The sequence below is a fragment of the Apium graveolens genome, chromosome 4 (assembly GCF_009905375.1).
Source record: "Apium graveolens cultivar Ventura chromosome 4, ASM990537v1, whole genome shotgun sequence".
NCBI classification, from domain to species: domain Eukaryota; kingdom Viridiplantae; phylum Streptophyta; class Magnoliopsida; order Apiales; family Apiaceae; genus Apium; species Apium graveolens.
The window spans coordinates 24,461,109-24,484,705 of record NC_133650.1 but is presented as its reverse complement, the minus strand read 5'-3'; the positions used below and the strand labels follow the sequence as shown (position 1 = coordinate 24,484,705).

At 36.1% G+C, this 23,597-nt stretch overlaps 1 protein-coding gene across 5 annotated transcripts; it reads left to right on the top strand.

The window, feature by feature from the left end:
• Positions 1 to 1,801: 1,801 nt before the first annotated feature.
• LOC141717908 (putative 3,4-dihydroxy-2-butanone kinase) lies at positions 1,802 to 19,070 on the top strand. Of its 5 annotated transcripts, none has more exons than XM_074520155.1 (20): positions 1,802 to 1,929; positions 9,611 to 9,684; positions 9,786 to 9,849; positions 10,204 to 10,316; positions 10,620 to 10,667; positions 10,975 to 11,046; positions 11,198 to 11,287; positions 11,525 to 11,698; positions 11,869 to 11,952; positions 12,914 to 12,969; positions 13,774 to 13,904; positions 13,977 to 14,069; positions 14,633 to 14,697; positions 14,780 to 14,923; positions 15,053 to 15,096; positions 16,223 to 16,306; positions 16,393 to 16,466; positions 16,549 to 16,661; positions 16,746 to 16,841; positions 18,533 to 19,070. In XM_074520155.1, exons 1-20 carry the CDS (start codon positions 1,890 to 1,892, stop codon positions 18,647 to 18,649), a joined length of 1,776 nt encoding a protein of 591 aa, XP_074376256.1. In that variant the 5' UTR covers positions 1,802 to 1,889; the 3' UTR covers positions 18,650 to 19,070. The 5 variants fall into 5 exon arrangements, with proteins under 5 accessions (XP_074376256.1, XP_074376259.1, XP_074376260.1 ...); XM_074520157.1 differs by lacking the exon at positions 1,802 to 1,929 and adding an exon at positions 2,028 to 9,488 and having other exon boundaries at positions 10,139 to 10,316; XM_074520156.1 differs by lacking the exon at positions 1,802 to 1,929 and adding an exon at positions 2,029 to 9,488.
• The last annotated feature ends 4,527 nt before the right edge of the window (positions 19,071 to 23,597 follow it).

Below are 23,597 nucleotides of genomic sequence, written 5' to 3'. Positions count from 1 at the left end.
AAGTACAATTCAAACTTGTATTGACACTAAGTGTTGTATCACTAATCAATCACATTTTTAACACATCAAATACATAAAATATTTTTAATCACATTTTTAGCATACAAATAAATTGAATAATTATGAATAAATCAATATTTTATACATATTTAGAGAATGCCCGTGTATCACACTGGTTCAAGATTGTGTTAAGTATAAGTAATCGACCTCCAAGATATCTTGTTATTATTTTCTTTAATCGTCCAAAGTGAGTTATACACCATTCTATTTCTCATGTGTTATTTTCTTTGAAATGTATGGTAGAAAATGAATATAGACACACATATAATTTTTGGCTTATAACCTTCATTAAACATATGATCGTGTTGATTTATATTGATGTTTAGTTGCGACCTTACACGTCACAGCTTGAAAGAATGACAATGACTGAAGCAGATAATCTTAGTAATGTTTTTGTATCAAATGAAACTGAAAGAAGCCTAACATGTTCAGAACTATGTATTTATTAATATTGAATGAGAGATGTGAAAAGTTATTGAGGTCAAGAAAAAATATTCAAATAATAATCAAAAATAAAATTATAAATGTACAAACTACTATATTTTACAGTATTCTCAAATAAACACAAACACTTTTACCGCAACCCCATGGATCACCTTTAGCTAGGGCTGTCAAAAAAATTCGAAAAATCCGATATTCGTCCGAAAAATCCGCATTTGTATCCGAAATAAAGCGAATATTATCCGTATCCGAAACAAGGCGGATATTATTCGTATTCGAATCCGACGATTGCGAATACGGATACGGATATAGGCATATTCGTATCCGATAATATCCGAATCTGAATAAATATATTATATTTAAATATTTATATAATTTAAATTTTTTATATTAAATTTATAGTGTGTGTATGTGTATATAAATATATACACACACACACCCACACACATATATATATATTTAAATATTATTTTTTTACAAATTTTATATAATTGTAAAAACATTATTGACATATATAAAAAATTTAGTTGATTTAAACAATTTAAAGATAACAAATATATTGAAAAGATAAATAAAAATTAATTTTTAAATAAATTAAATAGGATTAAATCTCTTTAACTCTTATTTAAATTTTTAAAAATGAAATTTTATCTTTTACTGTAATTTTTTTCAATTTTTAGTATAAAATAAAAAACCTGATGGAAAATCGGATTCGGATCCGGATATTATCCGTATCCGGATAGTATCCGTCGGATCCAGATTCAGATATTATTCTTTAAATATTTCCGGATTCGGATACGGATACGGATACGAATTTTCGGATTCGGATACGGATCCGGATATAGGCAGATCTGTATCCGAATTATCCGTTTGACAGCCCTACCTTTAGCAGTGGACAACAAGAAATACCGCAAATATTTTTAAAACAACCCACATGGATCGGCATTAGTAATGGACAACAAGAAATACCACTTCTGACCTATATTGTTTCAGTCAAATTTTAAAGAATATGTTCAACCCAAATATCACCACATTCAAAAAATAACTCATATATATTCAAACAAATATGTACTCAATCCACCAGGCAACGACATGCATATACTGTCAATAATTGTAATTAAAACAAATAATCGCAACAACATTGTAATCATACTGGAGATACTCATGCTCACATACACAAATAAATATATTATTTATCCATATAAAAAATATATTATTTATCCATATAAAAATAACATACATATACAGTTAGCAATTATAAATATAAAATAAAATTAAATTAACGCAATATAGAACATGTGGCCGGGTTAAAATAGTGAAAGCCACGAATAAAAAAAATATTAGCGGATAACTTGACATTTCTCAAACTTGAATTCATTCAGTTTCCGATGGCATTTCAAGCGAAAAAATTAATCAATAATCCAGAAGGTAATCATCATCACACATATACATACACTGATATCTGTGCTATACATTCACAGTCTATGTTCTTCGTAATAAATTTTTTAAGCTCTCCTCTTCACAGTTACGGATTGTTAGTTTTTACTTTGAATTCGTCGATTCTTATTCGGTTTTAGTCGAATCTTGTTGCGATATTTGATTCGATTATGCATAGTGTTTTGTATTTATAATTAGTAATAGTATGTCCACTGATGCTGATTTTTCAGTATATGCTTTTTCGGAATGGAATTCGTAACTTCCTGATACTTGTTTCCTACACTATATCGTATATTTGTATCAGTGAGCTTAGATTATTGCTATTTTATGATTATTAGTCGATTTTTGGGGAATTTGGTGATAAGCATTGATGATTGTGGCTAGTGGTTTGTTGTCACAAGTAATGTAAACGGAAATGTGTACTGCCTGAGTATATGTTGTTCGTAATGGCTCTTTGTTCTATTCTACATTTTTTTGTATTGTTAAATGTATCAGTTTCGTTTTTTTTTGCCAGGTTTGTTTTTTTTGAGTTTGTTGTGTCATTTCAATTCTTTTCCGATCTGAGTTGTTTTGTGTTCTTGTGAAATTTAATGATTAAGCGTTGACAGTTTGTGTGTAGTAGTTTGTTTCTATTAAAAAGTTTCTATGTATTTGTTATATCATTTGTATACTCTTTTTGTTTAGTATTTATTTTGACAGTTCATTTTATTAGAGAGTCTTCCACGGATTTATTTTTAGTTTGTGACAATTTGTTTCTACATTGCTGGTTCTCTAAAGTTCAGATAACTTCCCGTGGTCAACCTCACCGGTCAATTTTCTCATTAATTTACATAAACTATTCAATTTTGTTCTTGTTGAGGTAAGTTGTGTTCTTGTGAAGTTATGTGATTAGCTATAGATGATTGACTGATCATTTATTTTGTTGGTTCTGTACAAAAATTAATAGTGATACTGTTTTCACTGTTCTTCTGAGTGGAAATTGTAAGCTCTCCTTCTTGCTATTCTTTTAATTACCTTAGTGGCCATTCTTAGTTTGTTTCTTTTTGTTTTTTTTAAAGGTGACCTTTGATAACACTATATTATACCCCCTCCATCCCATAATATGTAATAAACTGGATACTACCAACAATTTAATATCAGTTGCAGTTGATTAAACACAAAGAACTCAAGTCTCCTTAGAATAACAAAGCTGAAAGATAATCACGCTTACAATATCGGACAGTTCGAGAGGTCTGTCCTCTCCCAATTCAATTAACAAGTAAAGTGACAAATATTTTTATAACCTTAATTGCCTTCCTCGCTTCCCTTTTATCCCTTCTTCCGTTTTGACCCTTTTGCCCCTCTGATTAATTTAACTTCCTTCCTTGCCCTTGTGCTCTGTACTTCATTTTTTGCCCTTCCTTGCATACATAATTAGTCTATGCGTATTTGTATTATTCATCACATTACCCGGGGCCCAAGAACTCACCTTGTCCTCAAGGTGAAATTCTGGAAAACGTGCAGCAATGTCAACTGCATTCTCCCAAGTTGCCTCAAACAAAGGTAATTCCTTCCATTTAATGAGCACCTCCACATTCTGCTTTGGTACTGGATGAATTTGACGAATATCCAGTAGCATTTCAGGTTCAGCCACTAACTGCAAATCCTCAGAAAGCTGGTCTGGAATGGTGGTGCTAGATGGTAATGGGCCAATAGCCCGTTTAAGTTGAGAAATGTGGAACACAGGATGGACTTTACATGTATCTGGCAGTTTTAACTTATAGGCAACTTCCCCAATACGCTCCAAGATGTCAAACGGCCCATAGAACCTTGCTGATAACTTCTCAAACGGTCTCCTCGCTATTGATTGTTGTCGATAAGGTTGTAGCTTCACATAAACTTTCTCCCCCACAGTAAAAGAATCATGACGCCGTTTCTTGTCAGCATTAGCTTTCATTGTCTGTCGAGCTTTGAGCAAATTCATGTGCAGATCGTCCAAAACTGCATCTCTTTCCTGCAGTGAGGCTTCGACACTATCCAGTGGTGATTGTCCTTTATTCATACGCGTAACCATGGGTGGATCTCGCCCATATAAGACCTTAAAGGTGTAAGTTTAGTAGACATATGTGTCGAAGTATTATAGGAGAATTCAGCCCAATGCATCCATTTGGACCATGATTTTGGCTGCCCACTAACAAAGCATCTCAGGTATGTCTCCAACGTTTTATTAACAATTTCCGTCTGACCATCCGTCTGCGGGTGGTAAGACGTGCTTCGCTTCAATTGCGTCCCTTGCAATCTGAATAGTTCTCGCCAAAAATTACTCAGAAAAATTCTATCTCTGTCCGAGATTATTGATCTAGGAAACCCATGGAGTTTCACAATTTCCCGGACAAACACATGTGCAACAGTGAGTGCTGTAAATGGATGTCGCAAAGTCAGGAAATGAGCATACTTAGAAAAACGATCTACCACCACCAGTATCGTATTAACTCCATGGGATAGTGGTAAGCCCTCAATGAAATCTAGAGTAACATCTTCCCACACCTGCACAGGTACTGGTAAAGGCTGGAGCAAGCTTGCAGGGGCTTGTTGTGACACCTTATGTCTCTGGCAAACCTCACAGTGTTGTACATGAACCTTAATATCATTCCGCATCCCCACCCAAAACCACTCCGCTGCAACTCGAAGATAAGTCTTAACATCACCTGAATGCCCTCCTATTGGGGAATCATGGTACATTTGAAGTATCGTGGGAATAAAAGATGAAGTTCGAGGTAAGATCAGCCGGTTTTTATACAACGGTTTATTTTCTTGCAAACTGAAATGCGTATGCTCCTTACTTCCAGCCAACAAATCTTGATGAATTTGATGAAGTAATGGATCATTATCAATCTCTGCATTCAGTGTAGTCCAGTCAATTGTTTGGGTTGTCAGCAGGAACCCAACTCAATGTTTTCAGCCGTCTTCCGGGACAATGCATCCGCAGCCCTGTTAGAACTTCCCGGTTTGTATTGCACATCCAAGGAATACCCCATTAGCTTAGTAATCCACCTTTGATACTCAACACCCACCTCACGTTGCTGCATAATAAAACGCAAGCTTTGTTGATCCGTCTTGATCAGAAAATGGCGTCCCAATAAGTAATGTCTCCATTTTTGTATAGCCATGCATATGGCCATGAGCTCCTATTCGTATATGGATTTGAGTTGTGCTGGAGGCCAAAGTGTTTATTGAAAAATGCCACTGGTTTATTGTTCTGCATCAATACAGCTCCCAAGCCATACCCGGAAGCGTCTGTTTCAATCACAAATTGCTGACTAAAGTCTGGTAATACTACTACTGGAGGACTGATCAATGCTTCTTTCAACTGATTAAACGCAATGGTAGCTGCATCTGTCCAACCAAATGCATCTTTCTTTAGTTGTTCAGTTAAAGGGTGAGCTATGTGGGCGTATTTCGACACAAACTTCCGATAATAGCCCGTCAAACCTAAAAAACCACGTAACTCTTTCAGATTTGCAGGTTGTCTCCACTCGATAATTGCTTTTACCTTATCAGAATCTACAGCTACACCTTGGGCTGATACCACGTGGCCCAAATATGCCACTTCTGACTTCCCAAAATCACATTTTTTTTATCAACTACTAGCTGGTTCTGCACCAATGTGTCCAGCACCGTACCCAAATGTTGACAGTGTTCTTCCATGGTTTTACTGTAGACAAGAATGTTATCGAAAAATACCAACACAAATCTTCTCAAATATGGGCGAAGCACATCGTTCATTAGGGACTGGAAAGTAGCAGGGCCATTCATAATTCCAAAGGGAAGTACCAAGAATTCATAGTGGCCATCGTGGGTCCGAAACGCGGTTTTGTGAGTGTCTTGAGGCCTTACACGTATCTGAGTGCCTTCAAATCTAATTTTGAAAAAATTGTTGCACCATGGAGTTCGTCTAGTAGTTCATCAATCATAGGGATCGGGTATTTGTCAGGAATCGTTTCCTTGTTCAATGCTTTATAATCTACGCAAAATCTCCAAGAGCCGTCTTTTTTCTTAACAAGCAAGACCGGACTCGAATAAGGACTGTTAGATGGCTTAATAATTTCTGCATCTAACATTTCTTTAATTAACCTCTCGATCTCGTCCTTTTGACATTGAGGATATCGATAAGGTCTGACACCTACCGGATTGGACCCTTCCTTCAGTAAAATGGTATGTTCATGCCCCCTTTCTGGTGGCAGCCCTGGTTTTAGCTTCAAAAACCACAGCATGTTGGTCAATTATTTTTTTTAATTCTGTAGGAACCTCTGCTGCGTTTCTATTCCCATTGTTGTTCTCTGCCTTATATTTTTCTACCACATTCAGCTCTATATAAAAACCTTGCTTCTCCTTGCGTAAAGTTTTTAACATTGCTTTTAAGGAAATTCGAGAATGAACCAACGAAGCATCACCAACCAAGGTAATTGTACGCCCCTCCGCCTCAAATTGCATCACTTGAGTTTTCCAATTGCTCACAACTGTGCCCAATGTTTCTATCCATTGTACTCTAAGTATTATATCCGAGTTTCCTAGCTCCAGTGGTAACAGATCCACCAGGATTTCCACGATTCCATCTAAAATCAGTGCCACACATTTGCATAACCCTCTACCTCGAATGGCATCCCCGTTGCCCAACGACACACCAAAACTTCCAGTTTCATCCAATTTAACCCCCAACTCCTCCACTAATGACGATGAAATGAAATTGTGCGTAGCCCCCGGGTCTATCATGATCACAACTTCTCGCCCCTTTATCATACCCCTTAACTTCATCGTTTTAGGATTTGATAGACCTATAACAGAGTTTTATGACACTTCAGGTTGGATATTTACCTCAGGCAAGCTTTCATCCGTTGGAGACATGGGCGGGTCGCTTCCTGTAAATTCCGTGCCCTCGTCCTCCTCCTCGATTAACAATATGCCGAGCTCTCTCCGTTTACATCGGTGTCCAATGGACCATTTCTCATCACATCTGAAACATAATCCCCTAGCTCGTTTATCCTGTAGCTCCCTATCTGTTAACCTCCGCATCTCACCCCCTGTTTTGCTTGAGCCTTGTATTGACATCGTTTTGGGGGCACTGCTAGAGCTTTGTGAGTCTCTTGTATGTGTCACCCAACTACCAACCGAAGTGGGACTGGTGTGATTGTTGTATACTGTCGATCCCCCGACACTTGGACTTCTAAACGAAACTGCAGAGTATTGACTCCCCTTGAATCCTCCCAGACCTGACTTCTTCATCGCACTCACTTTATTCCGCTCTTCAACTCTCAGGGCTAATTCCATTGCTTGTTCAAGGTTGATTGGGTTTAATAATCGTACCTCAGCGCGAACATCGTCTTTTAACCCATTCAAGAATTGCCCCAACATGATATTTTCTGGCATTCTATCCAATGGTGCTGCCATTTCGATAATTTTTTTGCGATACTCCGACACCGTGGTGGTTTGTACTGTGGCCAACCATTGTTCACATAAAGATCCTCCTCCTGCTGGTCTAAATTGCCTCAACATATACTCTCTTAATTCATCCCATCGTCGAATTGGCCTTCTTTTGTTCTCCCACTGGAACCACCTAAGTGCATCCCCTTCTAGAGTTACCACCACTGCCTCAAGCTTTTCCAACTCCAACAATCGGTAAAAACTGAAATACCTTTCGATTCTTAGTATCCACCCATCCGGGTCTACTCCATCAAATATAGGCATATCCAATTTTCGATAACGCCAACCCCCTGTACCTAAGTTTCCACCATTCCCTCCTGAATTTATAGCTCCTGATCCCCCATATCCATCAATTCCTCCATATCCTCCTCTATCAAACATTTGTCCACTCGCCCCTTCTCCTTGTCGTCCTCCCACTCCTTGCACCAAACCCTCGTTTCCCCCGAAAATCGCCATAGATCCCGGAGAAGTCCCCATTTTATTAACACTCCCTTCTGGTTTGTTGAGTAGTGGTACTTGACCCCTTTGTATTTCTGTGATGGCTGACCGTATCTCCGATTGGAATTTGACTTGTTCGGTTTTCATCGAATTTATAAGCGATTCATGAAATTCACGGGTGCATTGGACTCTTCCTTCTAATCGCGCTGCCATGGCTTCCAAATTTGTACCCAATTGCTGCGTCACTTTTGATTGCCCTTCTAATATCATCTCCGACAACGAGTGATGCATGGCTGCAATCGCCCTTTCGACTGCCTTTGTCACCATTTCTGAGGCTGTTCCATCTAGATCTGCTATTTTTGCTTCGATCTGTTCCACTCTTTGGTTGACTGTAGGCGGCCCCATTGCTTCTCGATCGATAACAGCTCTGATACCACTTTGTAATAAACTGGATACTACGAACAATTTAATATCAGCTGCAGTTGATTAAACACAAAGAACTCAAGTCTCCTTAGAATAACAAAGCTGAAAGATAATCACGCTTACAATATCGGACAGTTCGAGAGGTCCGTTCTCTCCCAATTCAATTAACAAGTAAAGTGACAAATATTTTCATAACCCTAATTGCCTTCCTCGCTTCCCTTTTATCCCTTCTTCCGTTTTGACCCTTTTGCCCCTCTGATTAATTTAACTTCCTTCCTTGCCCTTGTGCTCTGTACTTCCTTTTTTGCCCTTCCTTGCATACATAATTAGTCTATGCGTATTTGTATTATTCATCACATAATACATATCACTTTTAAAACATTAATATATCCCATAAGAAATGTCTATCTACTTCCAATGCAACTATGTGGATATTTTCCAATGTTGCCTTTTTGAGAAATGTGTAACTATAAATTTTCATTAGTGAGAAGTGATCAAGAGTCTAAAGGAGTATTGTAGTCTTATTTAAGTAACAAAAAAAAGAAATAAAAAGTCCTCGTCTACATATGACAATTATTGCTAAGTTCGTTCTCTTTTGAACAGCCACAGATTTTTTTTAGTTGGCTAAATTGTCTCAACCGCGTTCATGTTTAATCGGTTGTATCTATAGCACTATATAATTTTCTATCTATAGCACCCTAATTTATACTCATTTGCACCTTTAGCACCTTTAGCACCTTTTCTGTCTAATTTATAGAAATAATTACACATTTATTGCACATTTAAGTCTAGTATGTTTCTCTGGTTTGTGAAATTATACAGTGGTTTAATACAAAGCACGTGTAATTTACTGTGAATTTAGACAAAAAAAGGCGCTGGAGGTACAAATGAATGAACATTTAGGTGCTAGAAATACATACAGTAAAACCTTGATTATTTAATAATCAATGAGTTTAAAACCTTGATATATTAAAAAACAGATCAGGTCCAACATAATAAAGAGAATGTACTTTTAACCTCGACAAGTAATAATGTCATAGGTCCTAGGGTTTCTATTTATAGAGATTTAGCTCTTTAAGTGAATATCACAGTGCTAGATATGTAAATATAATCTGGGATTGCACACATGTTTCTGAATCTGAGAAGATGATTGGTTCTGAATAAGTGATGGAAATGATCCATTTTGGATTTGGAAACAGAATGATTTGGCAGCCGAAATAAATTAAAACGTAAGATAACTTGAGCATCAGTTTGGCCAGTTCTTTAGATTACTCTGTGTTCAAACATAGTGGTTTAGGCCTCTTTCTTTTTCCTACAGTTAACCTGTTTTTTTATATAATATCGATGACAGATGTTGTGACTGAGTTTATTGAGGGTCTTGTGGAAACTTATCCTGGATTACAGTACTTGGATGGATTTCCAGAGGTAATATTTTACAAATATTAAGCAGCTTGTACCTATTTACAAGTAGGATAGCATGATTATATATGCATATTCTTTACTTCTGCTAATTACTACATATATAGGTGAAGGTTGTACTGCGTTCGGATGTTTCATGTAAAACCAGCGACAAAGTTGCTGTTATATCAGGTCTGGCATTTTAATATATATTTGCCTCTGTTGAAAATATTTTACATCCATATTCAAAATTTTAAAATCATAAAATATACACAAGGTTGACCATTTAAGTCATGGTCCACTGAAGAGTATTTGCCTTATTTCTTCTGCTTGTTTTCAGACATGGGACTTTATTACTTCAATCTTATTCCTAAAAACACTGTGCAAGTGTTCATGTAGTTACGTTGGTGTTGTAAGAGTTATGCAGATTAATATCATCAAGCACTTCTTAAAACTGTGCATATATATATACCTACAACAGCACCGCAAAGAATATGGTGTCACTTCCATCGAATGCTAGTTAATTATCCGTCAGCGTGTCCACAGGAGGTGGAAGTGGCCATGAGCCTGCTCATGCTGGATTTGTGGGAGAAGGGATGCTCACAGCTGCTATATGTGGAGATGTTTTTGCATCTCCACCAGTTGACGCAATTCTTTCTGTACGTCTTTTGCCACTACAGCTAGTACTCCCTCCTTTCCATAGCGTCTTTTTGTTGGTGGTCAATCAAATCGACCAAATTGATAAACATAATATAGTTTTTTGTTCTTACTATTTAATTTTATTAGTTTATGATTAGCCTAAACAATTATTTAAAAGTTCCCACAAACCCAAATGTGTCCAAGACGATATTGGACCAGCGGGATTAACATGAACATAGAATTTTAGTAACATTGCTAGGTGTTCTAGTTTCACCTTGTTTTCTTTTCAGAAAATTGCTAGTTAACCTTGTCTAATATTATAGGGAATCCGAGCTGTGACTGGTCCTATGGGGTGCCTCCTTATTGTCAAGGTATTAAGATTTATGAAGTTTTTTATTATTTTTCATTTCTCCAATGTTCAGAAACTTCAAATGGTTGAGTTTTTTGCTGCCCTATGTTACATTGGCTAAACTTTAGACGAGGTGGATGAATAACAGGAAACTTTAAACTGCTAGAAGTATGTGTCAAAATATCGGTTCGCGAGTCTGAAACATTTGAGATTAGGCATTTCTACTGATGTAAAAGGGTTGGCGGAGCCTAGCTTAGGAAGGTTGAAAGTTAATTAGACTATCAGAGACTAAAAGATCTTTGTAACTAATTTATTCTTGTTTATATCAGAATTATACTGGGGATCGTCTAAATTTCGGTTTGGCCAGCGAGCAAGCGAAATCCGAGGGCTACAAAGTAGAGGTACATCCCTCTCTGAACTCTTGATCATCTCCATATTGTTCATGAAAAGAAAATGATCTCAATAAGTAATAAACATATTAACTATTACATATAACGACATCTACAAACTTGAAATGTAATTAGTATTCGTTGATTCATTCATTCCATGTAGATGGTTATTGTTGGAGATGATTGTGCTCTACCACCACCTAGAGGCATAGCTGGACGAAGAGGCTTGGCAGGGACAGTATTGGTTCATAAGGTTTGATGATCTTCCTGTTATTCCTTGTAATTATGCACCAAGAAAGTGCACCGCAAGATCTTTAGTTTATGTTATTTATATATATATTTTGTTTTTTTTGCAATAACCAACCAATTATGTGGGAAAACCAAGGGTTCTTTTGCTAATATTTCATGCAGTTTTGGAAATTGTCTAATAATAGCAAAGGAACTTGATATTACTAATTGACTTTGTTTTATATTGTTTCGTCTAATGCAGGTTGCCGGAGCTGCAGCTGCTTCTGGCCTTTCTCTTGCTGATGTTGCTGCAGAAGCAAAACATGCATCTGAGATGGTTGGAACGATGGGTGTTGCTCTTTCTGTATGCACGTTGCCTGGTCAAGTCGCCTCCGATCGTCTAGGGCCTGGGAAGATGGAGCTTGGACTTGGTATAGTAAGTAGAACTTCCAAGGAAGCCTTAGGGTTATTAACACTATTGCAGAACTCTTAAATAAGATATCTCCATGGTGTTATTTTGTTGAAGTGGCCATTTGTTGTTCAAATAGTTCCTTTTATTGGTTTGCTCAATTATTGTATTGTCACAAACCATGGATTTTATTTCAGCATGGGGAACCGGGTGCTGCTGTAACTGACGTCCAGCCTGTGGATTCTGTGGTTTCTCATGTTCTTAATCAGATTTTGTCACCGGTATGTTGCTAAATTGACATTAGAAATGCGGTTAAATGTGCATTATTGTTTTCCCATTGCCACGAGAGTAAATCAGTATCAAAGAAGGTAATGGAGACAACATATTTGTAATCAGATCTTATGACAAGTATCTATTTTGAAGTTTTAGTTTTTTTAACTGTTGTAAAGGTGCTTTGTTGATTATACCAACTATTGAAATAGAGGCTCTTCCTAAAGCGAAAATTAGAGCACTTCGCTACTTTGAGGACGATGTTATTAACTAAAATTACCTCTAATCTTTAAATGGAATAATCATTTTTTTCTTAATAAACCTTTGTATTGTCGGTTCTTATGAAGTCCTTCCCTATGTCTCATCTTTCCTGTAGGTAAACTAGTGAAAAGTCAACATTCTTGGTTGAGGTTCATCAATATATAGTTGGGAAGTAGTGCGCTATGACTATTGGGAGTTGGTAGATGCCCTAGGAAGGAACACGATATTTCGTTTCAACTCAATATATTTTTGAAGTAGTAAAAATCATCCACTAGAGGACATTATTCTGTTTGGAATACTTCTTCTTGGAAACAATGCCGTTTATATGTTTTTCATTAGAGGATTTAAGTCCATATAGGTTTATGTATTTTCCTTTCCAACAATTAATTGTTAGTACTCATTAGGTTTAGTGCATCAGGGTGCAGAAACCTTTTCAGAAGTTTAATGTCTTCCCTCTTTCCTGTTCTGATGTTGAAGGTTTCTTGTTTCTTGGATGATGCTTCATTGATAAAAGAGTTTAAGGAATTTGGCCAACTAGTTTTCTTGAGTGTTTTATTCCTCGCCTATTGTTCTTTTTGTACGCGGACAGGGTCACAGGGTTGTTTTCATTGATAGTTGATCGTCTTTTTTGCTTCTTTAAAAGTAAACTTTATTTATGTGCTTCATTTTGTTCCAATTTGCATGAGGTTACATCTATTCTTAGTTTTTCAGGACACCAACTATCTTCCTATCAAACGAGGGAGTAGAGTGATACTTATGATTAATGGGTAGGTCATGATATTCCCTTGTCCTCCTTTTTATTACTTTCATCAGCATATTCTGATGCGGAGAACTCATTTAGCATTCTTCCAACCTTACCTTTTTTTGTTAATTGTGTTGAAGCCTGATACAAAATGAGTTGAAGGCATATTGATAATTAGTTTTTTCAGTGCTCTTTCCCTTTTTTGGTACTGTTTGTCAGTGTTTATTGTTATTGTGCTTTCTCGTTTTGATATTACAATGTTACCAAATATATTAATATCAGGAATTGCATGCATAATTCCTCCCTAAAGGAATTCGAAACAAGGTGTAGTTAAAGTTTTTTGAAGTTTCTCATTCTTGCCCATATCTGTATCACGCCTGTTTCTATATCTTTATTTGTTAAGCTGTTCTGATTGTTCTAAATGATACGCCCTTTAGCACAACTACAGAGCGCAAGGATATTTTGAGAATTGTTATGTTTACACATGTTAGCTATTTGTAGGTAAAAGTTATGTTGATTTGCACTATAGTCCGAAGATAAAAGTAGATAACAAATGATATTTACATTATTGCTAAAGCACTTGACAAACTTGGCCGAAATAAAGTCATATTATATTCTTTTATGCTTATTCATGTTGCAAAAATTAGGGATAGTTACCTCATGCAAGTAAGCAAAATATTTTCAGCTTTATGCTACAGCATCTTTTGTGTTTTCTAGAGACAGTACTATGTTATTTCTGGCTTTAGTTTTAACTCTAATGTTCCGATTTGCGTTAGCAGGAGTGTGTAACTGATAAAGAATTTGTATCCTGATATCTAAATTACTTCAGAATGGGTGCCACTCCAGTTATGGAATTGATGATTATAGCCGGAAAAGCTGTTCCTAAGGTGCAGTTGGAACACGGACTGGCCGTCGATAGGGTGTACACAGGATCATTTATGACCTCTCTTGATATGGCAGGTTTGTTCAGTTAACTAGATATCATTGTTTGTAAAGCATTTATTCTAATATCCAGTACCTTTTTTGGAGCAGGATTCTCTGTATCTGTTATGAAGGTAGATCAGGCAATCTTGCAAAGACTGGATGCTGAAACTAAGGCTCCGAATTGGCCTGTTGGAGTTGATGGTAAGTAGACACATAGGATTTTATTTTGTGTTTCATCTTCTTTTATTCTTTCGTTGTAAATTTTATGTAAAGATTTGATACCTGTACAAGGAAAATTGATTTTTTGCAAGAGTTCCTCACCCACAAGGGTTGAAGCCAGTTACTATTCCAGCGAGGACCTTGTGAATTTAATTTATATGTTAGAGAATTACATCACAATCATTACCATGCTGATTAAATAATGATTTTTTCTGTACAATTAAATTGAGTTGTAAAATCATGCCACGAGTTTGCTAATCACTTTTACATTCCCTTGAAATATTAGTAAATATGGTTTGATTAAGTTTCTTATCACAAGCTCATTATATTCTCAGCTCTATCCAGTTAAGGCCTCTTTTACCATTTTTTTTGTTCGCTGGAAAGTAAGAACCAGTTATTCTTATTGTTATCTCTTTAGCCAATGGAAGTAAGAAAAATGGCATAAAATCCAAAAACTATTTTTGGGGAGACCAGCTCTATAGGATCAACTACAGAGTATTCTAGTTAACTTTCAGCAAGCAATAGATTTTCCTCATTTCTTGCAGGTAATCACCCACCTGCCAAAATCCCTGTTCCTGTACCACCATCTCGTTCAGCAATGACGGACGAGGTAATTTATTTTTTAGATTTAATTGTGACTTCTACATCCTTTTTTCTTCTGTCATTTATGTTTTTGGATACATATTTTGTAGACCTTGAGTCGACCACAACAGCTCAATCAGCAAGGGAGAATCCTTGAGGCTGCTATTGAAGCAGCAGCATCTGCTATTATTGATCTTAAGGACAATTTAAATGACTGGGATAGTAAATCTGGTGATGGAGACTGTGGGTCAACAGTACGTCTTTAAGTCATGTGATTGTTATTTCTATACACTGTTTGACCATTGCAGAAGGCGTGTTACACTCACCCTTGTATGCATATATATTGATTATTGTTTTATTACTACTATCTTTGAACGTTACAGATGTCTAAAGGTGCAACAGCTATTCTTGAAGATCTTAAAAAGCAGTAAGCTCATTTTTGAAAGCTAATTGGACTACTTATTTGTGAAGTGTAGACCTTAGAGCCGTAGGTCTATAGTGAGGAGATCAGAGTCAAGATTAACACAGAACAATACTAAATACAGAAATTTAAATAACCTTAAAGATGATTTGCAGAAACTGAATTCTACTCTACGAAAGTTGAGTACTTGAACAGAAAATTTTATGATATTTACCCAGCTTGTTTCCATGCTAATAATTCCTTGTGTATTTGGATTACTGTAGATTGAGATTTGATGTAAGTTATCAGCATGGAAGTTCTTATTCTGCATATGCATGTCATGTAATTATTTTGTGAAGTCGCCTGATTGCCCATTGTTCTTCAAGATCCATCATCAGGCAAGACTGCAAGAGCATAAATTTAAAAGATAAGAAGTTGCGAGTGTCTAACAGATAATATGACCAATTGTTAGAATTATGTTTTGTATAATTTTGCTGTGTCACTTGGGATATGCTTTCTCCAAAATAAAAAGTTACTGTTATTACTTGCACCAACTAATAATACTCACTATGTTACTGCATATTTTGAACTTCAAATTATTTCATAAATTTAGCTAAAAAAAATCTCATAGTTCTTTATAATTTCATGTAAAGTCCTTTGGTTGATATTTATATTTGAAATTGGTCCAAAAGATTACTTAAGTTGGCACTATGTTTTATGTTATCAGTGGTATTATATATTTTTGTGAATAACCTATTTAAGCATAATGTTGGAAACAAAAGTATAAGTTAAATCTCTTAAACAAATGTCATACAAGTGCCTAAGCTTTAATAGTGAAGTCTATAACAGGGGATCGGTGTGAGTCGTTTTTAGTAAAGTACCAGCGGTTCCTGGGATACAGACAAATACTTGCTGAAAATGATAAGTATTTGATAAGCTATATATAATAAAAAATTGGTTACTTTTGGATACCTTTAATTAGAGAACTTCTTGTTCAAACTAAGAAAAAATTTCCATGCTACAATCTTTTAGTTGTTTCAAATAGTTGGTTATTAATCGATTAATATACATGTTAGCAGACTTAATTATTGAAAACAATCAAAGTTTTTTTCAAAATTTGTCTAATATATTGTTTTCTGCTTCTGATTTTCAGCTATCCCCTCAATGATGCTGCTGAAACAGTTAATGAAATTGGATCCTCTGTCAGAAGGGCGATGGGAGGAACTAGTGGGATCATGTATGTGCCTCACTATCTTTTGTACTTAATTGGTTCATTTTCTATCCACATTTCTTTATACTTACGCATAATAATATATGAAACAGATATGATATATTCTGCAAGGCTGCATATTCTCATTTAAAGGCGAATAGCGAGTCAGTGATAAAGCCATTGTCCTGTAAGAAGACAACTCCCTGTTAAATTCAACTTCAGCACCTGAATGTGACATAATTATTTTCTTAAACGGTGCTACTGTTTAGGGGCTGATGCTCTTGAATCTGCTATTGCTGCAATCAGCAAGTATGGAGGTGCCAGTGCAGGGTACCGCACAATGTTGGATGCTCTTATTCCAGCAGCTTCATTCCTGAAAGAGGTCCTATTTTATTCATTATGGGTTATGCCTTCCATTTCTATACTCCCTTTAGATGTTTACTGAAATATTAATTGTCATGATCAGAGGTTGACCGCTGGGGATGATCCTGTTGATTGCTTTGTTCTTTCATCTGAAGCAGCATTGTCTGGAGCGGAGGCCACAATGAACATGCAGGCTCAGGTGATATTGTACTTCGTAAACTTCCTTATATCTCACAGTTTTATGATCTTGCAACTAATATATTTGCAAGTATTTACATGAATATAATACAAAGACTTCCTCTCAGATTACAAGTAAAAGAATACTTCAAGGCTATGTTTGTCTCTTAGGATTATATTCTCTGGATAGATGAATTTGCATTCATTTTGTCATATACTTAATCCTTTGGAATAGTTTAATAGACTTGTCTTTTATCACTTTCTAATTTTATTTGGATTTAGTCAACCCCTACCTCTTCCTAGGTCGTATTAATCCCATTGAGACAAACTAAAAAGAGAATAAAATTTGATTTATAGGGCAACTTGAGGACTAAATATAGTACATAGTTATAGAGAATATGCCAGTAGTCCGGTGAATCAATCAAAACATAAATGGCCTAAAACTGCATTACACTATTACAGTCTTTTCCTTGGTCAGGATCCAGATGGTCATATTTTCCAATGAGAAAGACAGCGAACAGCTTCTGAAATTATATAAGTATGTTTTGATTTAGTAAAATTATAAATTTTAATGTGAGTATGAACTGTGTAAAATCTGACCCTAAAAATCAGGTTAGCAATACCTCCAGATGTAGTACTATACTTGTACATGAACCGTAATTTTTTAGATTAGACTTCTTTATAATTGCCAAGATAAATACTTGAGATTTCCTTGCTCTAAATTGAGGATCAATATATTAACAAATGGGGAGAGTTTACCTTATGTAGCTTTGCTCCCTCCTAAATAGATAAATCGAGGACCAAGAGGAGGTAAGCATAGAAAATCAATTTGAATGAAAGATATAACATTACCAAAATTGGTCAATTCTCCTAGTGAAGCCATTTAACTTTTATTGATAATTTGTTTTAGTGTTTATCATGCCTGTCGTAAACTACAATCATCGGACACCACCATCATCGAGAGCGTACTCCATGACTAGACATGGTTGTCACGTCGATAAGTTGAGTCGAGTCGATGGAGGTCCTGTTTGTCGACTAGTCGGCCAGTCGTAGACTAGTCGACAAATTAATTGTAATTAAATAAATAACATATAATGATATATATCTTATATATGTGGTATTCTACAACAAAAGTCTAACATTTTCACACTTATATGTATATCAATCACAAAATAGATATGTTAATTATAAACATATCTCTTTCCCCTCCCATGTACACACATGAATACGCCGACAATTGAAACATGCAAACAGATTATCCTACATGTATATCCACTTTTGATCAATTTATACATAAATAAACACACAAACATAAAAGTATACAAGTTGAGATTAGCATGTTGATAGTTTTTGATGTTTAGTAGCTAAGTAGCTTTCTTTTCTTTCTTTTTTTTATTCTTTTTCATTTTAAGTTTTGATTGGATTTTGCAATAGTCGACCGACTAGTTGACCAAGTCGCCACACTAGTCGATAAGTCGAGTGATTAGTCGATCAAGTCGACCGACTAGTCCACAATTCACAAGTCTGCCTCTCCAGTCGACTTTCTCAAACCGACTAGTCGACTAGTCGAGCGCCGTGACAACAATGTGACTAGACATCAAGTTATACCGATTATATATTCAAGATTAAGATGCTAGCATCGGCCGATGGCCTGGTGCATGATACTGTTCTTTTTCCATGACTGGAAAGATTAACAACTTTAACCTGTTGTAGGCTGGTCGTTCAAGTTATGTCCCAGAGGAGATCCTTGCAGTAGTTCCAGATCCAGGTGCCATGGCTGCCGCTGCATGGTACAGAGCAGCAGCCTTGGCCGTGAAGGACATGAAATAATCACCACCAAATGAAGATTTAAAGAGTATAAACAGAGCAATTTTTTGGTAATAACTTGGATCTCTAACTAGTCGGGGTTCTCCGCTTCATGCGTTGTGTCAAGCTGTGAGAGTAAGTTCACAAGTCAAAGTTTACAAGGACAAAATGTAATGTTGGGAGTTTTGATTTCACATTGTAGAACTATGTGATACTGTAGAATACTGCATAGAAAATACATGGACAATATGTAATGTTGGGAGTTTTGACGTCACATTGTAGAACTATGTGAAATTGTAGAATACTGCATAGAAAATCTTCGAGACAGGATTGTAACTTTGGCGGGTGATAGTTAAACTATATGAACTTGTATACTAAAACCCGAGTTCTGTTTTTCTTTTTTGTTAAACCTGTTGTGCGGCTGTCAGAAACTTCTTCAGATCCACGTGTTATGTGTATGTGTTTCAACTATTTCGCTAAGCATTTTTATAATCATGTAAAGAGAAGAAATAAAGATACATACTTTTAAAATAAAGATACATACTTGGGTGAAATGATTGCCTAGAGGTTGCCGAACTGATAATTGTATGTCGACTAAAAGAGATATAAACAAAGACAGAATTCGTATAATGCACTCCGTGTTAGTGATGCGCTAGACTTTAGTAATTATGACAATTTTATGTACACCTTGAACCAGTAATTTTAAGAAGTGTTCATAGTCGTACTTTAAAAAATGGTACATCTTGCTCTAAAATTAATAATATCCTTCTATCATCGGCGAACACCCCCATCTTTCACTTATTCTTTTCATCTTCTGTGATCTGCTCTTTTCGCTTCTTATCCATGCAGCCAACTGTAGCACTAGAAAACACATACATGTAAGTTATTCGTCAATAAGGAGCTCCATTGCAACAGAGAAAGCTGAATCCATAGTTTTTTGTTACCTTGACCGTCTCTATTTCTCTAGCGTTCAACCCAAAAAGCTAATTTCCGGAAATTATTTTCTCTTTCTCGGTTTGTAATGCCTGAACAAGTGTTGAATTTAATCAGATATCCATTTTCTAAGGTATAAACACCAATGCACCCGCTTTTTTCAGGACCATAGATCTTGTTAGGCACTACTCCCTTATTTCTTGCTTCCTCTCCTAGAGCTGACACCAAAAACGTGTTGCTACTAACATATAATGCTTCATCACCTAAACTGTCTACACCTACCCAACTCTTGTCAGACCTATCAAACATTCTTATATAACCTAAATTTTCACTGTCGCTGCTCTTCAATTCTTCATCGTCATAGAAATTATATGAGGCCCAGCTCTCAATTCAATTCAAATGCTTCGTACCCCGTATTGCAGTGAGTAATTCCATTAAATAAATTCCTCACAGCCTTCCATTCCCCATCAGCAATGTTATATGATGCCACTTCACCGACACAAGAGACCAAGGGTACTACCAAAACACATGTAATTTATATCCCCTCTTTCAAATTCTCTACTTGTCCATTCTTCATCTCCGTAATGACACGTGCTGATTCTAATAATACGATCAATCTCAATATCGTAGTGTGATTTTTGGAATGGACAAAAGTGGGGAGTGCGATAATATTCTTGGTTGAGGAAGAGTACAACAAGAAGCTTGTTGTAATGCTGCACGACGACTTTATTATTGAGAAAAACAGCCAAACGTACAATACAGGGAATCTGCAATCATATGAAATTTACGCAAGTCTATTTTGTCAACAGAGAATGGATTAAGATCGGATGTTTCATAAAATTGACATTGTAAAGTTTCATTCCTAAGTTTCTTAATATTAGCAAAACACGGTAATGAAGCGGAGGGTGTTTTTTGATATTGATCAAGATAGAGCCATTTTTTGCAGAAACCGTTGAAACGAACCTGATCGGCAAAACATAATTTGTCCATTGGTTGTCTTGATAAATTTATAGGAAGTTGAGACAATAGTGATGATTTGTTATCTTCACTGACTAGTTTTTCCGACTTCCGGTTGTTCTCCTTTTCATCAACCGGGTGATTTTTGAAAAACCAAAGCAAGCTAACCATCCTAATATGTGGTTGATAAAACATGAATTCTAATTCAAGACACTCACAGTCTTTCTTCTTATCCTCATGGGCCATAATTATAATCCTATAATCCTGGGATAAATAAGGGATAAAAAAACCTTGATTAAAGTGATAAACCCCATTATTTCACTAAAACTCTACGTCACTATATTTCATTCAAGCTGATCAAGCCCAGCGTGTGCAAAGTTATTTATCGATTATTATTTTTATATGATATGAATAAAAATGTATAATAATATATTAAAAATACATGTTTTTAGTTGAGATTTAATTTAAATTTGTATGAACATGTATCGTATTTCTTGTAGATTTAAACAAGCAAAGCAAATTCGTAAGGAGTTTTGATAGGGATAAAATTTAACCTTGATTATGTCATAAATGTTATATTTATTACATTTGATTTGAATTACGAATAAGGCCCATTAGAAGAAAGCCATATGTATGACATTCAGACCAAGGGAAGATCGAAAAGTTGGAAGACGAAAGGATTTTTACCGATCAGGCCCAAAAAGGTTAACACATTGATCAGACATGATGGAACAAAAACCATGAATATTGATTAATTTCGTAATTAATTATTTAGCAGCTCATTAGTAAAAGTCCAAATAAGGACACAATTTCTTGGAGAGTGGCCTCCAAAAAATCCCATAGGATAAGGAATCAACTTCCTGCATTATAGAACTCCAAAGTCCATTCTAATTCTGATACTTGTTTACCAAGTCTCCTAACCCTAGTCCAATTCAAGAACTTCCAGCATCTATATAAGGGGCTGTTAAGTGGCATTTATGACACTTTATTACGCTCCGTAAAGTTTTGTAGTGGTGTAAATGTACTCAAGTTGTTGGTATTTTAATGTGTTTTCTAGTGTTTTTGCATTTCAAACATTATTCTAAGAATCAGGTGAATTAGCATTGTTTTGGTGCTAATATGGTGTTAGGATGATGTCCAAAGAATATAGCTCCGGAAGCCAACTCGATTGCAGCAGGGATTAAAGAAATTCAGAAGTTTTTCTAGAAGCACGGCGCGCCTACGCTGGTCTAGCGCGCGGCCGTGCCCATTTGTCAGAGAGCTAGCGCGCCCGCGCTGATGAAGCGCGCGGCCGCGCCGGGTCGGGATTCCAGAATCCTGATTCTAATTGATTTACAATTGGAGGACTTCTATCCTGCATGGGCGGCTATATATACTTAAATAAATGATGTTTTCTAGAGACGGATATACCAGAGCACAAGGAGAGCTGTAAGAAGACCGTGTTAGCATGATTCAACGAAGACGAAGAAGATCTTGTTTTTACTTATGAATCTTTGTTCTAAGTTGTAACTTGGATGCTAGTTTTCTTATTCGTGAACCTTACTCTTGTTTTGTACTTGATTTTATTATTTATTCAGTATAAAGACTACATTTATTATACCATACTTTCATTGGAACCCATATTGATGATGAGTCCGATTATGAGCTAATCGTTATCGTGGGGTTCTAGCGGATTTATTTATGGAATTCTTAGTTAATTTGTTTCGATACCTTAGTGTGTGGTGATTGTATGATAACCTAGTATTGGTTGTGCGTATTCGTCTTATGAGCGTCGCGAACTTATAAGATAACATGTTAATCTTTAATGAAGCGACAGTGAATTTAAGGATTTAGAACTTGCCATGCTAGCATAGGTTCATGTGTTATTATTATGCATGATTCGTAGGTAATTTTAACCATCTTACTTGTACTATGTAATCACGATAGATAACTTGTGCATTAAACCGTTATGTTGTCAAATTCTATAGACATATAGGGTCTCAATATAATTGGTGTCTATTCAGCTTCTATCTCTTTTGTGGATTTCTGGTAGTATAGTATTCGTGCAACAAAAGTTGGTGTTTATCAGTTTCATGTTATCTGATTAGTGTCATCACCATTACATGCTAAGGTTAAGAACGACAAGGCTATTGAATGAAGTATCTAATGAAGTTAGAATCCCATGTTTGTCATATATATTAATTCAACCATTCTTATTCTCTTAGTTATAATTGTTAGTTTAATTCTTAGTTATAATCAAAAACCCAATTTATTATTCGTCTTAGCATTGGATAATAACCATATCATCGGTGCATAAGTGCATAAATTAATTAGTTAACCAAAATAGGTCTATGTGGGAACGAACTAGAAATAATTCTATATTACTTGCGAACGCTTATACTTGCATCTATTATTAGCGCGTGTTTAGCGACTAACAAGTTTTTGGCGCCGCTGCCGGGGACTGCAGTGTTAATTTTTTGTTTATGTGTTTGTCATCAGTGATCGTTAAAGTTCATTGACTCGGACATTGTTACTTATCTGTTTCCTTGTCTTATTTCAGGTACTTTAGCGAGCGTGTATGCATACGCGTTCGCGATCTCGTAAGAGAACTCTAGATAAAGCCGAGGAAGAAGTTGTAGTGGTTCGAAAGAAAGTTTTTGAGGACGAAGAGAAGATAGAAGAAGAAGAGAAAATCGAGGAACCAGCTTTAGTAGTGATGTGAGATCAAGCACAAATTCCTAAGGCTTTGATGGACTATTCTCAGCCTAAGATCAATGATATTCATTCAAGCATCATCAGACCAGCCATCTCGGCTAATGCTTTTGAGATCAAGTCAAGCACGATTCAGATGATACAGAATTCAGTTCAGTTTGGGGGTTCTACTGAAGACCCCGACATGCACATCAGGGATTTCATCGAGATCTGCGACACTTTCAAGTTCAATGGTGTAACTGAAGATGCTATCAAGCTACGACTATTCCCATTCTCTCTGAGGGATAAAGCAAAGTGTTGGTTACATTCTCTACCACCAGGGTCTATCATCACATGGGAGGATCTTGCTCAAAAGTTTCTCACTAAATTCTTCTCTATGGCGAAGACTGCT

What these genes read in the sequence shown, in the direction of transcription:
- LOC141717908 (XM_074520155.1), top strand. Translation starts at nt 1,890, where the DNA reads ATGGCATTTCAAGCGAAAAAATTAATCAATAATCCAGAAG. An exon ending in CCGAGGGCTACAAAGTAGAG is followed by an intron (nt 11,047 to 11,197) that starts GTACATCCCTCT and finishes CATTCCATGTAG; the next exon opens with ATGGTTATTGTTGGAGATGA. An exon ending in AGTGATAAAGCCATTGTCCT is followed by an intron (nt 16,467 to 16,548) that starts GTAAGAAGACAA and finishes GCTACTGTTTAG; the next exon opens with GGGCTGATGCTCTTGAATCT.